The sequence below is a fragment of the Pavona decussata genome, unplaced genomic scaffold, assembly GCF_977016875.1.
Source record: "Pavona decussata unplaced genomic scaffold, jaPavDecu1.1 SCAFFOLD_322, whole genome shotgun sequence".
Classification (NCBI taxonomy): Eukaryota; Metazoa; Cnidaria; class Anthozoa; order Scleractinia; family Agariciidae; genus Pavona; species Pavona decussata.
In genome coordinates, this window is record NW_028145712.1 from 727501 (window position 1) to 745232 (window position 17732).

General features: G+C 40.4%; 2 protein-coding genes across 3 annotated transcripts in view; one reads left to right on the plus strand and one right to left on the minus strand.

Moving 5' to 3' along the window:
• The window catches only part of LOC146453826 (uncharacterized), a 12149-nt gene extending 9178 nt beyond the window's left edge, over positions 1-2971 (minus strand). Inside the window, exon 1 of one of the 2 annotated variants that reach the window (XM_085096207.1) lies at positions 2849-2971. The gene's annotated coding sequence lies outside the window, so the exon portion shown is untranslated. The remainder of the gene's footprint in view (positions 1-2848) is intronic. The other variant, XM_085096206.1, reaches the window with a different exon arrangement.
• A 526-nt stretch (positions 2972-3497) lies between these two features.
• LOC146453827 (uncharacterized) lies at positions 3498-16237 on the plus strand. Its single transcript, XM_085096118.1, has 12 exons — positions 3498-3576; positions 4246-4314; positions 4482-4591; positions 5789-6104; positions 6619-6942; positions 8970-9183; positions 9748-10680; positions 11926-12047; positions 12696-13130; positions 13234-13653; positions 14073-14471; positions 15634-16237. Exons 2-12 carry the CDS (start codon positions 4260-4262, stop codon positions 15873-15875), a joined length of 3570 nt encoding a protein of 1189 aa, XP_084952244.1. The 5' UTR covers positions 3498-3576; positions 4246-4259; the 3' UTR covers positions 15876-16237.
• The last annotated feature ends 1495 nt before the right edge of the window (positions 16238-17732 follow it).

Sequence of the window (17732 nt, forward strand, 5' to 3'; positions counted from 1 at the left end):
GGCGTGTTTGGTAGATGTACTGAACCGAAATGTAATAAACAAGCTCAGCGGGAGCGATGCGCATTTTTTAACAGGCGTTTCAATAAGCTCTGCGGCTCTGGGGACGAGAATGATAAAATGCTATTGAAATAATCTAAGTTCAGAGGAATTTTCGGCGGCTTCTCGTTAAACTTTCTCTGTCTAGATTGATGCGAGTGGACTGCACGTTTTCCTTCTGATGTCTTTGCAATTACATGCCGATCAGTTGATACGATTTCCTCTTTAATATTGTCTTTACGCAGCTTTGCGAGGTCGTAACCTATGACGCCTTATGAGCATGCTTTGTTGATAAAACACATTAAATAGAACAGGAACACTGCTGGCAGACAAATAAAAGAAGATTCTGTGAGACATTGGCTGTTGTTGCACTATAAAACATTCGCTAGCGGACTCGTCTACTGTCTAATGCGGTGATCGTGGATGGCCTTCAGTTGATAATATAGTTTGCCCGCAATGCACGATGTAAATCCCCCCTTGCTGGAACCCAACGACGACTTTGAGTTGGGAGAAGGAGACGAGGATAGCGAAGAAAGCCTGATTTCGTATTATTTTTTAAGAGGCTTTGAGTACAAAGAAATCTTTGTTGCTTCTACTGAAGAACCATAACATTGAAATGAGCCTAAGCACCTTGAAACGACGAATCAAAAGTTGTTTTAGGAGACAACGACCCGACTACAACATCGATAAGGTGAGGACATCTATTCAAACTATTATCAACAGTCGTGGATCTTTACAAGGGTATCATAGCCGTCACTGTGAATACCACGTGTAATTTGGACCAGGGTTGTGATAAATCCTCCTTCTCAAGCGATGCGGCCCTCGGGATCCATTTCTCGAAGAAGTTCCTGCACAACGGCGCGCGGTATTCTGGTCTCTCTGAGCTGCAGTGTGTGCCATACCGACCTGTATCCTTGTAAAGATCCATGACCGTTGATAATAGTTTGGACATCTACCCTCACCTCGTCGATGTTGTAGTCGATCTAGTCGGGTCGTTGTCTCCTAAGACCGTAGCTTTAGATTCGTCGTTTCAAGGTGGTGAGGCTCATTTTAGTGTTATGGTTCTTTAGTAGAAGCAAACTAATTTCTCTGTTCTCAAAGCCTCTTCGCTATCCTCATCTCCTTTTTCCAACTCAAAGTCGTCATTGGGTTCCACCGATTCCGCCATATATCGAGCGACTGAGTAACCGCTCGTGTGAAGACCGATGTGACATTAACTTCTGCCGTGAGAGTTTCGTTTGTGCCGTGAAGTTTTTGTTTGTGCCGCGAAGTTTATGTTTGTGCCGTGAAGTTTTTGTTTGTGCCGTCAGAGTTTATGTTTGTGCCGTAAAGTTTTTGTTTGTGCCGTGAAAGTTTATGTTTGTGCCGTGAAGTTTTTGTTTGTGCCGTGAAAGTTTATGTTTGTGCCGTGGAGTTTTTGCTTGTGCCGTGACACCCATGGGCCACCGTAGTATACAGAAAATGGGGTATATAAATACCATTACCATAACCATTCATAAAATACAAAACGACATGTTTTCAATAATTTGTTTTTGCGTCACTTGCCTGTTGGACTTTTCATGGAGGCGTGACCGTTAATCAAATTCGCGTATCCTGATTGGCTAACTTGTAAAAAAAAGTTTGCTGGGTGGCCACAGTAAGGCGCGTCGCACTGTAAGGATATACTAGGGAACTTAAGCAACGACGACGGCAACGGCAACGAAAACGTCACCTGAAAATATAACTTTATTTCATTTGTGCTACTTCGCGATTATTTCGACTCGCTCAACTTTTACAAAAATGACCATCTATCCAGGAACCAAATTGGTAGGAGTGGCGTACAAGTTAAGAAAGAAAATGAAAAATTCACTGTCGTCCGTTGACGTTCTCCACAAAACCTTAAATTTGGTCATTTCACGTTGTTGTTTTGCAGAGGACGGCATAGCCTGCGTAGCTGGCGGTTTTGGTGGGCGGGAAAGCCAGGCTAAAACGAGTGGTGGAGCTGCGGGTGAAAAGCGACAGTCGCGGCGTTGCCCTCGCCCCATTTCCCCGCGGCTTCGCTACTCGTTTTGACTCTCGTGCCCGGCTTTCTGGTGAGCCACCCATAAAAACCGCCAGCTACGCAGGCTAAGGACGGCAAAGAAATGTACCAAAATGTAAAACGCACGTGCACAGCGATTGTTCTTGCTCATTAAACCTATTGTTTTGCGGCGTTGTCGTTGACGTTGCCGTCGTCGTTGCTGAAGCTTCCTACTGTGTATTCTTCACAAAACTTAAATTTAAAAGGCAGGTATTTTACTCAAGCGTTAAAAAAAAAAAAAGAAGTGGCATGATCCTTCGAGATACCAGGCGCCTAAAGGGGACTATTTACACTAAATACAAGATAAATAGAATTAGAACATTATAAATTACAACTTCGATAAAACGGAGTACCATGGGACTGTGAAAATATGTCTGTCATTACTGAAACGAAATCCTTTTATAAAAAATTTGTCCGAAAACGAGCTAAATCTGTGTTTAGGTTAACATTAAATTAATTTTGATAATTTTTGAGAAGGTGATTGAACTGTTAAGAGAGAAAGATGATAAAGAGGCGTTGAAGTCTTTCACAATGAAATATGCCAGAATACTAGATTTACACTCGCGTGATACATTTGTTCTGTATATCGGGGTAGATCTATATCTCTGAGCTTCTTGCGTGCGGGGTTCTGTTCCATACATTGTAGCGTAACTTAAACCTTGCTGAGGAGTACCGTTCGTTTTAAAGGGAACTTAGTTATTAAGGCGTTTGTTAGACCGGGGTTCCACTAAGACCTCAAAACGTAGTTCTTACCGTTGATTTTGAAAGATACCAGTTCGCTCCTTCGTATACTGATTTCCAATGAAGACAAAAGAAAGCTTCTTTTGTTAAGAAACAATTATCGCCTACAGTAAGACGAAAAAGCGTAAATCACGTACAATATTTATGAGGCTTATTGAACCCGGTCACAGGTTTCAAAAGTACCCTTCTCGCCATTGGCTTTTAAGCCATCATGATTAAAAATAAAAAAGGTAGTACCAACCAATTCATTGTTGAAAAATTTTCGCGCCAGAACGTAACATATTTGGCTGATAACAGGTTCTGAAGTCACCTGTTATTCATTTTTAACCTTATGATTCGCATGGCTTGACTTCAAATTATCAAATCTCCCACATGGAAACTTGACCTACCCGTCGGTACATTTTCGATACAATTTCAACATGCGAGGCTGTAAAAGCGGGGTGACCATTAGGTACAATTTTTAATATTCCGCACGTATATGGATCCTTGCTTCGGAGGGCCTCAAATACAGGGAGGTTTATTGGAATCTTTCCCTTCACCAGTTTTTCTAACTGCGGGAGGGGATCAAGACCAGTGACCCGTTTTTGTATTTCTGTCTCTAATGTTTAACTATTTAATAGTTAGTTAGTGAATTGTTAATAGCGTGACAGCATTATGAAATGTTTTCACAGAAATAAGATATGGCTAAACAAAATCTGTTAAACACATACGATCTTACTGAAGAGCGGATCTCATCTTAGGTAAGACATCCCAGTAACTCTTTCGCTAGCTTTTACTGACCTAATGAATGAAGCAGTCGTTCTTTTTGTTTTAATTTAGTTTGACGACAAAGACAGGAATTCTGATCGATTTTTCCTAACCAGTTCTTTCGATTTAAGGCTTTGGATTGCTCTTCAATGTCTAAAGCTCATAGAATTTTTAAAGATTACCGTGTATCTATCGCGATGACGGTTCTTTTATTATTATTTTTTTGGTGTATGAAGCTTGCAATATGAAAAGCGGCGATATTACTTCCGTCGATTCAGCTGCAAGCACTGGTTTATAAAAGAATTTTCAGAGAAATGGTTTCATCTTTTCGATCGGATAATATCGCTATCATTCAGCGAGCATTCAAATGGTAGACAACATGAAAGACGATAAAAACATTAGAATATACTTTTATACAGGAATTTGTATCTTCTTTCTCTGATCAAAATGCATTCTTTTCGTGTTGAGAAATGATACATTTTACAGGCAGTAAACATTGTTAGACTTTCTAGGTTTTGGTGTTACGTGTGTCATCCTGGCACAAATTGAAAAGCTAACGGATCGTAATGGCATTACGAAACTACCTCCCTCAAAAGGGTAGATAAACCACTGTGACTTGAACGGCTTACTTTTTTTTTTGCATCTTTTTCCTCTCTTTGCAGATAAAAAGATAAAGATGTTGGTCCTTCGTCTTTTTTGCTTGTCAGTTCTCTTACCTTCAACAATGGCGCGTACGTTGTCCACGCCTAAATCCTCGTTTTACTTAATAGATAGGCTTCAGTTAGTGGAGCCTTATGTTTGAATGGTTTCTACTTCTCACAAACGCAGCATCGAAGTTTCTTTAAAAACTAACCCCTTTATCTATTTATTATTTCTAATGTGACAATTTACTTTTTAGCTTGGGTCGGTTCAACTTCCGACAAGGTAATGGACATTTTCAGCGCTGGATCCCAGCTCTACGTTGGCGGGGATTTTCTTTCTCAAAACTCCCAACACCTTGGTCAGCAGGTAATTGATCCTTTTATGAACGTGGAAGAAGAGAACTGAGGTTGAGCGGCTTGGGGAAGTTAAACTTCTTAAGTCAACATACTCCTCTTCGTAACTTCAAGGCCATTGAGGCTACGGAAATGAGACTTCAAGGGTGTATACAGCTGTTTCGACAAAGGTTGTCCAAACAAAACGTAAAAGCGTACGCAACAATACTGAAAGGTACTCTGGGAAAAACCCAATTTATTGGGTATTTCTCAGACTACCTTTCGGCATTCTCGCGTACGCTTTTACGCTTTTTTGGACAACCTTTGTCGAAACAGCTGTATATAGTATGTCCCACACGGAAGCTTTTGAATGTACGGGACCACATAAAGAAGAAATACAGTTTTATGACTTCCTGTCACTACTGGATCTCTCGTTGTGGAGATGCACGTGCCAGACGTCACTTTCGGTGAGAACACATCATTTGTTTTCAACAGCCATTTCTCAAAAATCGCTGAAAACCGTCCATATTAGTTCAAAATTTATCAACACCAACTATTAAGCATAGAAATGGTGTTAAAATGTTATAAAAGTGTCAATGTCTCCAAATGTATTTTATTGAAGACAATAAACAGATTGCACAACAAGATTCCATTTATGAAATAAATGTGATGGTATATTTCCAGCCTGGTGAATGAATGAGAAAGATGTATTATTCTAGAAAGTGACGCAGGCATACTCGGAAAAAAGAAATCCGAGTGCTCCTATCAGGAGTCGAACCTAAGACCTTCCGATTACTAGTTCGGATGCTCTACCACTGAGCTACAGGAGACCCGTGGGAGCTAAGGCCATTAAACTAAGTTCATGGGACAAACATCCTGCATTCTGCTAGGATTTGAATGTCGAACGTGTGGTATACGAAATAAATGTGATGGTATATATTTTCAGCCTGGTGAATAAACGAGAAAGATGTATTATTCTAGAACGTGACGCAGGCGTACTCGGAAAAAAGAAATCCGAGTGCTCATATACCACACGTTCGACATTCAGTTTGTTCCAGGGGCTGCAACTCTGCCACAATATTTGAACCATGCATAAGTCATAGTCATAAAGAATCAGGAAAGAGTCGAAAAGGGACTTGACCTGATTGATTTTATAGACTTACTCAACGGGATTAAGCTTTCTATCGCAATAAAGTTATATGCCGCCTTTAATTTTTGTCTCCTTCAACAGGTAGCGATTTTAAATGCATTAACGTTAGCCAAGTCAGGTAAACCACACGAAGCGCAAAAGGAAATTGACCTGATGGCAGTTTCGATCTCTCTGTACGATCTTCCAAACACTTTAAGGCAAGGCGTCTCATTGGTTAGATCAATGCTCTTAGAGGACCCTGGAGCACTTCCAAAAACCATTAATGCTGGTAAAAAACACTTGAAAGTCATAAATCATCAGCTTGAAATTGCTGTTAATGATTTTTCCACAAGATATCCAAACCCAACGCCTGAAAATCTAGCTGAAATGAGGACGAAGGTCAACGACATTTTAGCAAGTAAGTGATTCTAATTATAATATGACGAGAAACTAGTGTTATTTTAATCCGTTTTAAAAGCGAAGATTGTTCTCCAGAGGAAAACTAATACTGAAGGCTTTTTTTCATTAGCATCTGTTGATTTTTACAGGAGTAGGGCGTCTTTTCATGCAGAGACCTATGTTGTCCGCTGCGTAGTTGAGGCCTGCTGTTTCAAAAGCATAAAGCTTAAAGCATGTAAGACGTCTAAACTAATTAAACAATGACAGGTTAACTTTTGCGGCTTTACGTCTCGCAAAACGTGCTTCATCATACTCCGTCAGGCTGTGGTGTACAAATGGCTTTTAGCAATTTTTGAGGAAACAAAATTCCAGTCTTTTTCTTTTGTAGACTTGCTAATTAAATTTGTGTAGATCTTGCTTATTGAAGTAAGCAAGTAACTGAGATAGAGGCATTAAACTTTTGTTTCCCTGTCTTTTAGGTTTCAGTAGCATTACATTTGCACTGAGGTTTCTATATTTATATGTTAACACAGATGACATGGCTAGTAAACAGAGCAGACAGTCAGTGCTTACTGCCTTGGAACAAGACTTTAAACGAATGGAAGTCCTGTCAACCGACACAACCAATCGTCTTCGCAAATCTAGGTTCATAAAGATCAAGACCTGGTATGAGCATCTCAAGAAGAACAAGGTTAAAAAGTTTCTTGGCAACAGAGTAGGCGACATTGGCGTGCTGGATCCCATAGTAGACTTCATTGGTGCTGCATTATCCATCAATGGTCTTGTGATAGCAGCAAGGAATGGCGATGGTAAATCAATAGCAATCAACTCAATTGCTCTAGTAGCAAGCGTTGTAGGTGAGTCATATCTTAGCAGTTTACTGGCTAGTTTGTAACCGAGTTACTTCTCTACAACCTAATCTTTACAAGACTCACCTTGTGTAAACCTACAGCAATTCCTTATCGATTGAACTTGTACGCATGCGTATTTTTTGATGTTGTAAATATTTCATAAGGCTATTTCTTTCGTTTATTGACAATTGCCGTTTAACGGACAAATAAAGAAGCCTCGACTGTGCTCTGTTCTGTTGTAAAGCACGCAGGAAGCGACTAGAGCCAAAAGAAGTGTAGGGGGAAACACGAGACGTAGTCGAGTGTTTGTCCATACTTCTTGAGTGCTCTAGCCGCTTCCTAAGTGCTTTACAACAGAACTGAGCACAGTCGAGGCTTCTTTATTTGTTTTATGATAAAGAATTATTTTATTTATTCCCGCATTCACCCTCATTTTCAAAACAAACTTCATTTTCCGAACGAACAGATGTGGTGTCAACGTGCATCTGTACTCTGATAAAGCACGCTAAAATAAGCCAATCACAATCCTTGTTAGAATGTATCGAATGATTTGATTGGTCGAAGAAGACGAAAGCTGCCAACATGTCAAAACAAGGTATTAAAGTTTCAGCAGCGTCAGCGCTTCTTCAGTTTTCCCATTGAAAAATCGGGATAGAAAAGTAAAATGTTCATTGAAATCCGGTGGGTTTGTGGCTCATAATAATCTGGACGTCATTAATATGGCAATTCGAAAACAAACTGCTAAAGGTTTGCGGCCGGTAATAAACCAGCTGCTGCGCTGTGTTTTGTGAATGAACAACAGTCGAATCACTGGAGCAAGAGGATTGCTGGAACTGTTGACACCGTTAGGAAAAGGGCTGCTATGACTCCCACTCAATGTTCCGGAGAGGATATTTGAACAAGCTGTTAGTTGTTCACTCGAAGGGCGAACGTTGTAATTTCTGGGGCTTGCTTCATGCTTCACTGCGGTGAGCGGAGGTGGACATGATGCAGCTTGATAGAACTTGCACCGAAAATTTAATGATCTTGTAAGCTTATATATTTGTGTATTCTCAAGCTTATTAAATTTTTAGTTTTCTCAATTTTTTGTTTGATCTTTTTGTACGAGAATATAGCTAACGACTGAGCGTTTACGGGATCTTTTAACACTGTTTTTAAGCCTGTGATATTTTTACATCTTTCATTCTAAAACTTGAGCTGTCCATTTTATGTTATCTTTGGTGTTTTTCGTCTCTGTTTTCCGTCGATGAAATCTTGTCAATTTCTGGCGGTTGACATGTTCAGTGCAAATCTCTGTTTGTTTATATTTCTACTTGGCTCTGTGATTTAGTCCCTAACTTCTTCGGAAACTTCACTTTCAATCACCGTGTTATTTGTACAAGCATCCTTGAATAGTTCTTTCTAAAACGCATGTGCTCAGCTTATAGAAATCGTCTTGAACGTTGTTTTTTCTTTGCCTGAGGTCGAAAGTAAAGTAACATTCGGAATGGAACTGAAAGTTTAGAACTGGTTAAGGATGTCGAATGCTGTGTTTATTTAAAAATTGTTGCACGATCTTACGTTGGATATTAGGTGAAAGATAGGCAACGAACCGCGTAGCGCCGAGTTGGCAATAAAATAAACATCCCATATCCAACAAACGCAAGTGGAATAATTCTATTAGAAAGAACCAAGAAAGACAAGAAAGCGATGTAATGGTCGTTATTCCGCCAGCATGGCATAATTAACAGTTGTTCCTCAAGCGCGGGTTGATATGAGATGATATGATAGCAAAAGAGGCGCGTGCCGCTGAGTTCACACAAGCGTGAGTGGAAATATTGCTAGATCTTGCTGATTTCACCTTGCAAGAACAATCAGAAAACAATTCAATGGTCGCTATTTCTTGGGCATGGTATAATGGCTCATATACCATGGCCGCTAAGCCAATCAAAACTCTGGATTTGCATTATCCAATGATCCAGTTTTTAACAAAATGCGGTATTTTTTATAATCACCTCTGTATTTCAACTCATACTCTCTCTGCTTATTTACAGGGGTGATTACCTGGTTCTTAGCTGCTGGAGGAGTTGCCTTTGCTGGACCTATCAATGTGGCAGTTGGCCTAATCGCAGCCGTAGCGACAGTGTTTATCAACCTGTTCTGGCCCAGCAACCCCACTATTGACATTGCCAATCAGTTCTCAAAGCAGGTCATCGAAGATCTCACGGCAAATATGGAAGCACTCAAGGATCCTTCGTACAGAAGCAGGTGAAGCAAACTATCTAGTAGAATGCTAATAGCCACTTTCTTTAGAGTGAAGTGGGGATGGTAATCATGCAACTAGTAGTGAAAGAACAAAGCAATTAGGGCAGGAATGCAGCAAACCAAATGGGTCAGTACACCCAGGTCATTTAGACTGATTTATAGCCCGCTGGTCCCGCCTCGACTAGCTTTGTGGCTATTTACGGGTCAAGCCCCTTATGTAATCTGAATTTAATTTATAAATAAATTATTGTTGTTGCTGATGTTGTTGTAGATGAACTTATCAATAAATGTGATAAGTTGAAGCATTTTTATAATATAGTTTTCTTGAGCTTCTTTCTTTGTTATGTCCTGGCCAAATGTTTTCATTTTCATCAGTTGATTAGCAATTTACTTGGAACTGGTAAGAAATGTCTATAGGGATTTCAGACATAATTCATCTGCATGCAAGTCGATTTTGACGTCGCTGGTCTATGCCAACTAAGAGTAACCTAAAGATTTCACACTTCGAAGAGTAAGAATGGTAGCTATCAGGGAAAATAACTTGGGTTTATATAACTTATCATTCAGCTTTGGATGGGTGTTTCAAGCCAACACTGGAGTGTTTCTTATTGGTTCGAAAATTAGGCCGTCTGATCCAATCACATTCCGTCAACCCGCATGCACAAGTGAATCGGCCTCATCAACTCCTTGTGACCCCAACACGAAAGAGTTTTATGGTAACAAGTACCTGGTAGTAGGAACCGTACGCGAGTCATCGGATGACGACTTTCCCCTTGACGTTACCACTGACTTCTTAGGACGTCCAAAGACTGAAAGGTTTTGTGGCAACACTATCTGTTTTAATGCGGTGTCTTACTATAAGGCATTAAGCAGGAGAGGCACAGGCGTCAGTTTCCCACATGTTCGTTCGTTGACTATCGACACAACAATCGTACCAGAATATAACGAGGTCGATGTCAGCACTTTCCAGCCAACTAGTCGTGACTTTCAATACAATGTGACAAGTTTGACAAGAGATAAATCCAAAAAAGCAAAAACCAAGAAACTGTCTTCAAAGACCAAGCGTGAAAGTAAAATGAGCAAAGAAAAAGTGATCAAGAGGAGCGATTTGGAGAGTGCCCAAGGAAGTACGGGTTGTAATCCAAACAGTGATCGCATCGAGATTGACGAGCTAAGGAGGTTTGAGCCAGGATCCAATAAGAAAGTTCACATCAGAACGGGTGTAGGAAAAGATATCTTATCCATCGGAGGTCTCATAGGCGAACCGAACGACGGTCGTACCAACATCTTGGACGGAGATTTAGGTGTAGCCAAAGGCGAAGCTAATGTCTTTTCTGTAGGATACCTCTTGGATACGGATCGCGGAAGGGGTGATTTGATTGGAGGCGTAAAGTTTGATAACACCGCTGGTGAGGGACGTGTCTGTTACTTAAAACGAGACTTGGTGAGGTGGAGGTGCGTCGGAAAGGTTAGAGGTGTGAACATCTTTAAAGGCTCCAGGTAAGTGATTAATCTTCAAATCTGCTCCTCGCACTTTCAAGTGATTTTTGAGATATGGATAGGGATGTTAACTTTTACTTTACAAAAAGGCTTAAACTTTGTTTTGGTTGTTGACCCGAGCCTTTCTATGCCTTTTTAAGCAAATCAAAGGCAAGTAAACATGTTAAGAATAAGAACACGATTTTGAACTTTTCTTGCCCTGTCTTTGTCTTAGTAATTTGACACTTGCAAGAGCAGTTTTGCAAACTTGAGGTTTGATCCACTAGAAAAAATAGAAAAGGAAACGTTAAAGAACCTCCAATTATCGACCTGGCTGTACTTTTCACCAAAAGAACACATTGATTTAGTCAGTTTCACCAGAGAATCCCAGATTTCAAAACGATAGCTTTCAAAGTACCATTTGGCAAAATTTCAGTTCATTTGGTTACCAGACTGAGTGTTAAAATGCAGCCCAGTCTTTGGAACATGACCGTAAATTTGACCATAAAATAATATTCCTACTTTCGTTCAATGTAATCTCAAGGATACAAATTTCATTTAAAATTTGCTCTCCCTACGCGAGACAATTTGTCCGTGACTGTCTCTCTGAAGTGGCATGTTTGTTCCAGTGTCGGACCCGAGACCCGTACTTTCCACCGGACACTCGGATCCGGGCAACCCTTATTTTGTACTAATAATCCTTTTCCAGGCGTCCAGGTCGTGGCGAGTGAAGAAAAAGTACAACCATAGTTCTCACTTGGAAACCATCTCAATCCCACCACCATGAAAATCTGAATCCCTGGAAGAGGTTACCGTTATTTGGGAGCAACTTGTTAGCCCGTGAAGGTTTATGTTACCCCAGCTTATTAATTGTCCTGTTAAGTCTCAAGCCATAGCTTAACGTTTTACCATTTGCTGTGCAACATTTTATTTTTGGTTCACTGTCTTAATACGTTTATCAACCCCTAGATGATGCTTGACCAACATTTTTAATGGATGAGTGTTTTCCATTAGGTCAATTATTTTAGCCAACATTCAATAATTTTTGCTTGATATAAGATGACATTCAAGCTGCATGTCCAATATGATTATACAATAGATTCTAGATTTATGGGGTGTATTATAAAACGATGTTAGGATGTTTAGCTGGGGCGTTAGACAGTCTGAAAACGTGATGACCAAACATCCTATGTGTATGCAAAGCTCGTAGATTGATTCACACCGTGAAACATGAAAATATACTCCAATACTCTGTTGTCATTTCAGATTTCATGACACTGTGATCCTTGGTGGACACGGGCCTCGTACGGTTATACAGCATTATGGAGCTAATGAATATAATTTTAGGATCGATGATGTAAAGACCGTTCTGGATGGCAGGGATGCAGGTTTGACACCGATTAATACAGTAATTGCTCTGCTCACACATATGCCTTAACTACAGTTAGTGGCTAGTTAGTCTTCGGTAACATGACGTCATGCTTAACTTTAGGTAGTGACAAATATAAAATGAAATCATAGCTGATCAGAGAAAGCAACAACCAAATATCACTTTCTTATACCAGCGCGTGAGAAACAAAAGTGTGTTCTCTTGTTGACTCAAGTGTCAGGATTTCCAAAGCAAAAGGATATAATCAAAATTGGGGTTGTTAATTAGAAAATATGATAAAAACACAGTCGGAAGTAGACTAGTCGTCTTGCAAGGGAAATGAATCTTTCGCTGAAAGATTGAAATTTCAGTGATTCATCATGGTAACTGCGCCGTTGATCGAGACAAAAACGAGGTATGTGATTCCTTGGGAACAATACACGCGCAAAACCATCAAAAACCAATTATGACGAATGTCAAAGAATGCGTGCTGAGTGGCTCTTCTTTCTTTAACCAAGAGTTAACCCATACATCCCGCTTGGGTCAAACTATGGTTACCTACCTTTGTTCTGAATCCTCGACTAAGCAGTTAATCTCAAAACTATAGTTCCAAAAGAGGGATACCCCATTTCCCCATCACCTATTCTTATTACCATTTCTCCTCTAGCAACTGATATGTGTCCAGAACATGGAAAATGGGCTTGGGGCCACTACAGAGTTGGAGATCAGGACTACTGCTACACAATAATACAAAGCCTTAAGTCAACTTGGGAAGACGCTCAAGCAATGTGTAACGAACTCGGCGCTAGCCTTGTCACAATCCACAGCGAAGACGAAAACACTTTTGTAGCGAGTTTCAGAGAAACTGCTGGCCAAGGTCGATGGCTTGGACTGACAACCAACTACAAGGGAGGGAACTATCGTTGGCTGGATGGTTCGGAGATGGGAGAACCACCTTACTTAAATTTTAGGAAGTCAGGCCGGTATAGAGACCCAATAACAAGTGTCGGATGCATTTTAATGTTAACAGAGGGCGATTGGATGTACAGCAGGTGCCATTTCACATACTCATTCACTTGTAAAAAGCCAGCTCTTTCAACAGGTTTGCAGCCCAGCGATCGTCTTTCTTTACTAACGATAGTTTGCCAGAATTTTTATAAGGTAAAAATAAAATTGATGTTATTGATAGATTCTTTTGATTTCAGGAGCAAACAGCTGTGGCGATCAATGGCGTTCGCATAACGTGCTAGGGCAGTCATATTGCTACAAGACCTTCGGGGTAAGTGACAATTCCCAAAGAAAATCATTCAATGATGCTGTCTCACACTGTAAGAGCCAAGGTGCCAGCTTGACAAGTATCTTGAACGAAGAAGAACAGACGTTTTTACTGGGGTTAAACGGGGAGTATCAATGGATTGGATTAGATGACGGCTGGGGCTATCGTAAATTCTATTGGTCGGATGGACAACAACTGGCTTCAGGAGGCACAAAGTGGGCAGAAGGAGAACCAAACAATGGAAATTACCAAGAACATTGTGTACTATTGGAAGGAACAAAATGGAAGGACTGGAACTGCGAGGAAGAGAAAAGGTTCACTTGTGAGAAGCAACCTGGAAATTCCCAAGGTATGCATGTCTTGCATTGTAACCAATTAATTTCCAAGTACCGACTTACACTTGCATTAAACAATTACTTTCTTGAGAATGATATATTACTCAATCAATAAGTGACACAGGCATACTCGGAAAAAATTCTGACTGCCCCTTTATTAGGAGTCCAGTCGAACCATAGACATTCCGATTATTAGTGCGGGTGCTCTACTACTGAGCTACAGGAGGCTCTTGGGAGCTAAGGCCATTAAACTAGGTTCATGGGACAAAAATCCTGCATACTGCTAGGATTGGAATGTCATGTGTCATTACTTTCTTTTTGTGAAAAACCGCATTGCCAGTCCAATCAGTAACAAGATACCAGTCTGGTTGAGAAATTAAGTTTTCTATCTGCTTAAATTATTAAAAACATTTGGTTTGTTGTATTTTGGTAGGAAGTCTTCAGTGCCCAGACAACTGGAACTTACATGGTAGCAGTTGTCTACTCGGCGTGAGTTCCGCTAAGACTTGGCCTGAAGCAGAAGTTTATTGCAAAGAACAAGATGCAGTCCTGGTGAAAGCAGACAGTGAGGCAAAAATTAGTGCCGTAAGATCCATTCAGGGCTCGGAAGCCAGCTGGATAGGTCTGAGGGATGACAAATACAATCTAAAGTACCGTTGGTTCGATGGGAGTGACTTTGACTACAGCAACTGGGACAGTGAAAAGCCGTATCAATACAGCCGCATGCATTGTGCAATTATGAAACCTGGATCTGGAGGAAAGTGGATCCCTTATTATTGTAAACATGCCCTTTGGAGGAGACCGTTCTGCAAGAAGAAGGCCACTGCAAGAAGTAAGCACTGATGCAAGCTTGAAGTAGACGGTTTTTCCGGGTGGTTGCACTCCTCTGTCTAAGCTGTGTTTTGGACGATGGTTCCTTATACAAAGGAAGTAATTTGCGCTGATTATGAATATACGGGAAAAACAAGTCTTAGTATGCAGAGACTAGCTGTTTTAACACAAAAACGAAATTAAGAGTAACCACACATCTTTCAGAGGTGATTATTTAAGCTTCTGTCAAGAGAAAAATAAGCACTGGCTTGAATCTACTTTTGCCGCACAGCCTTAATCCTTGCAAAAATACCTTTGTTTTGGGACTACTGTATTTAGTTTTAGTGTGTCTCCCTAAACGGTATTTTAATTTTTTAACTGAACCGTTTTGGTCTGAAAACGGGTATATATTTCAATAATATTGGTCTGAAATTGGGCGCCTTTTGCCTACTGGTCTTGAATCGGCTTATATACAAGAGTATCTCTTGGCATACATTTCTGCCATTTTGGTTTGAAAAAGTGGAGATCGATGTTTAACGGCCTGAAAGCAACTACATGTAGTGGTCAAAAGAAGAGGACAAACCTCCCCCATCGAAAATCCTAGGAGTACACCTTATCCCGTTTTTACTTGACCGAACTAACGTGCGTAATTTTTAAGGGCTAGAATTCCACTTGGGTGTCAAATCTATATCGATTCCCGATAGATTAGAAGAAACATCATAGTTTGATTACGATCACGCTATAAACCTGTGGCCTGTGGGAGCAGCACCGCGCTGAGTCGGTGATGAAACGAATGCATGTATGCGGCCATAATGTGTTCTGGGAGCGGTCGATAGTTTTCCGAGAGAAAAGTTCGATGGCAAACAGTTTCTAGTATTTTCTTTTAAGCTCTATCTGAGGGCTTTTCTTTTCTGAAATTTGATAGGGTAAAGCCCAGAAGCGAGGAAGATTTCCTTTGAAAGCCGCGCGCGGATGTTGACCAATTAAATTCACAGTTAGCTTCTGGATATCCTTCTTGGATAATGGAGGTAGCTGATGGCGATCTCATGGGGGATAGGTTTTAGAATTTTTAGGAGCATCGAGTCTGCGAAAAGTTGTTTACAACACCGTTTAACTGTCCGGATAAGAATACAGTATAAGGTTTGTAATTTACTTTACGTTAATTTTTCTTTTGTATTTTGCAGTGAATTACGAAATTACGGATATAAGCAAGGACGGAAGACCATTGGTCAAAGTGTTCCTACCCGACAGTATGCCCCATGCCACTGTCAAATACGATGAAGAATCCATGGTGATCCATGTTAAAGATCCATCGCTCGGTTGGGTGGCGCGTATTGTGTTCATTCGTGATCTTCCATTTGGGCCACATGTGTATCAGGTCAAAACTACTGGAGAAACGCGTGTATGGCACACTGCTCTGGAATAGATTAACAAAGTAATGAACATTAAAGAGAAATCGTGTAAAATTGTAGTACAAATTACAAAGCTATTTTTGCTTATATGCAAGAGAGGATGACATCCTCTCTTGTTATATGTTAACTCGGTATTGAAAGCAAAAATAAAGCACCACTAACTGTAGCGCCGCAGAGCGTGTTTTAAATTTGGGGAGCTAGATCAATCGGACGAACATCAGTCACTTAGAAGGGTCGGGAATCATGGACTTCTCAAATGGCTAGTAATGCTGTAAAACGTATAGGGGTGATTAAAAATTAGTAATTTATACGAACTAGAAAGGTTGGTTGTTACGAATCAAGGATACGGTTAAACCTCTCACATAGACACCAATATAAAGGGCGTAGTTAAGTGCTCGCATTAGAGACGAGGTGAATATCATTTTATGGCGTTTCGATACAGTTTTTGAGCTACCATACCTCAATTTTTTAACCAGCTATTAGGTATTTTCTGCGGCACCGATCGATCAGAAATTAACATTAATTATTGGTTTTGGATTGAAGTTTGTCACGATTGATATTTTGGGAAAATCGATATTTCTATAACGACGTAAAACGAAAATTGACCTCGAAATCAATAAATTGGGAATTTTGTGCCATCCAGATTTGTTTTAGAAAACGGCCACCACCATATAGACAAATATAGACAAACCATCTTCCGTTTTGCGCCTTGAACGATGAACAACAGAAGATAGTTTATCAGGACACATAATGCGTCTTGTGTCCGTTTTTAGGGAGCATAAGTAACGACGACGGTAACGGTAACGAAAACGTCATCTCAAAATATATCTTTATTTCACTTGTGCTACTTCGCGATTATTTGAACTCGCTCAACTTCTACAAAATGGCGAACTATCCAGGAACGAAATTGGTAGGAATGGCGTACAAGCTAAGAAAAAATGAAACATTTACCGTCGTACGTTCACTTTCTCCACAAAACCTTAAGTGTGGTCCCTTAAGTGTGGTCATTCCACGTTGATGTTTTGCAGAGGACGGAAAAGTAAGTGAGTGACTAAAACTCTATTTACACAGGGTAGCCCATTTAGCTCTAAGGCTGGTCTCCATAGAGGCCCCGTATCTTAAAAAATAATTTACATTAAGAATTTTCATGAATTATTACATTTAAAATGCCTATAAAAATATATGACTAGAATTTTGGAACTACAATATAAAGCAAAGAAATGTACTAAAATGCAAAACGCACGTGCAGAGCGATTGTTTTTGCTCATTAAACCTATTGTTTTGCGGCGTTGTCGTTGCCGTCGCCGTCGTCGTTGCTTAAGCTCCGTTTTATCCTAGAGATGCATAACCAGACGTATAACGTAACTGACGCATAATCCGTCTGAACGGATTTTGCGTCCTCTAGTATAAAAGCGGCCATTTCCGGTTTTGAGAGGTTTGCGGGTCAATTGCTTTTCTTCGCTGCTTTCAGCGGTTGTCAGAAAGAAAAATTACGATTTAAAACGAATTAAAAATCAAGCGACCTCGTTTTAGGAAAATTATTCAATTTCGTCAACCGCTGATCATGAGTTAACAGCGGCGAATCGGAAGTATTCAGTTTTAGTTGTCAAGACGCGTAGTTTTGAAGCGACTATTGTGAGGGGGGTGGGAGGGATTGGGGCGGTCCATCACTCCTTCCTTTCTACCCAGGTAATCTTTTAGCTGACCAGTGCTAGACTGCTTGCAGACCCTGTCAAGTGTTTTTAAATAATCAATCCGTTGAGAGCGAGCTTCAATAGGGGTATGGACGAGAAGAGATTGGGGCGAGACGAGAAAAGAGGCTCGGTTTCAGTATTCTCGCGAGCCTCTCTCTTTCCCGTTCCGGTCCTTCT

What these genes read in the sequence shown, in the direction of transcription:
- LOC146453827 (XM_085096118.1), top strand. Translation starts at nt 4,260, where the DNA reads ATGTTGGTCCTTCGTCTTTTTTGCTTGTCAGTTCTCTTACCTTCAACA. An exon ending in AACATCTTTAAAGGCTCCAG is followed by an intron (nt 10,681 to 11,925) that starts GTAAGTGATTAA and finishes TTGTCATTTCAG; the next exon opens with ATTTCATGACACTGTGATCC. An exon ending in AAAGCCAGCTCTTTCAACAG is followed by an intron (nt 13,131 to 13,233) that starts GTTTGCAGCCCA and finishes TTTTGATTTCAG; the next exon opens with GAGCAAACAGCTGTGGCGAT.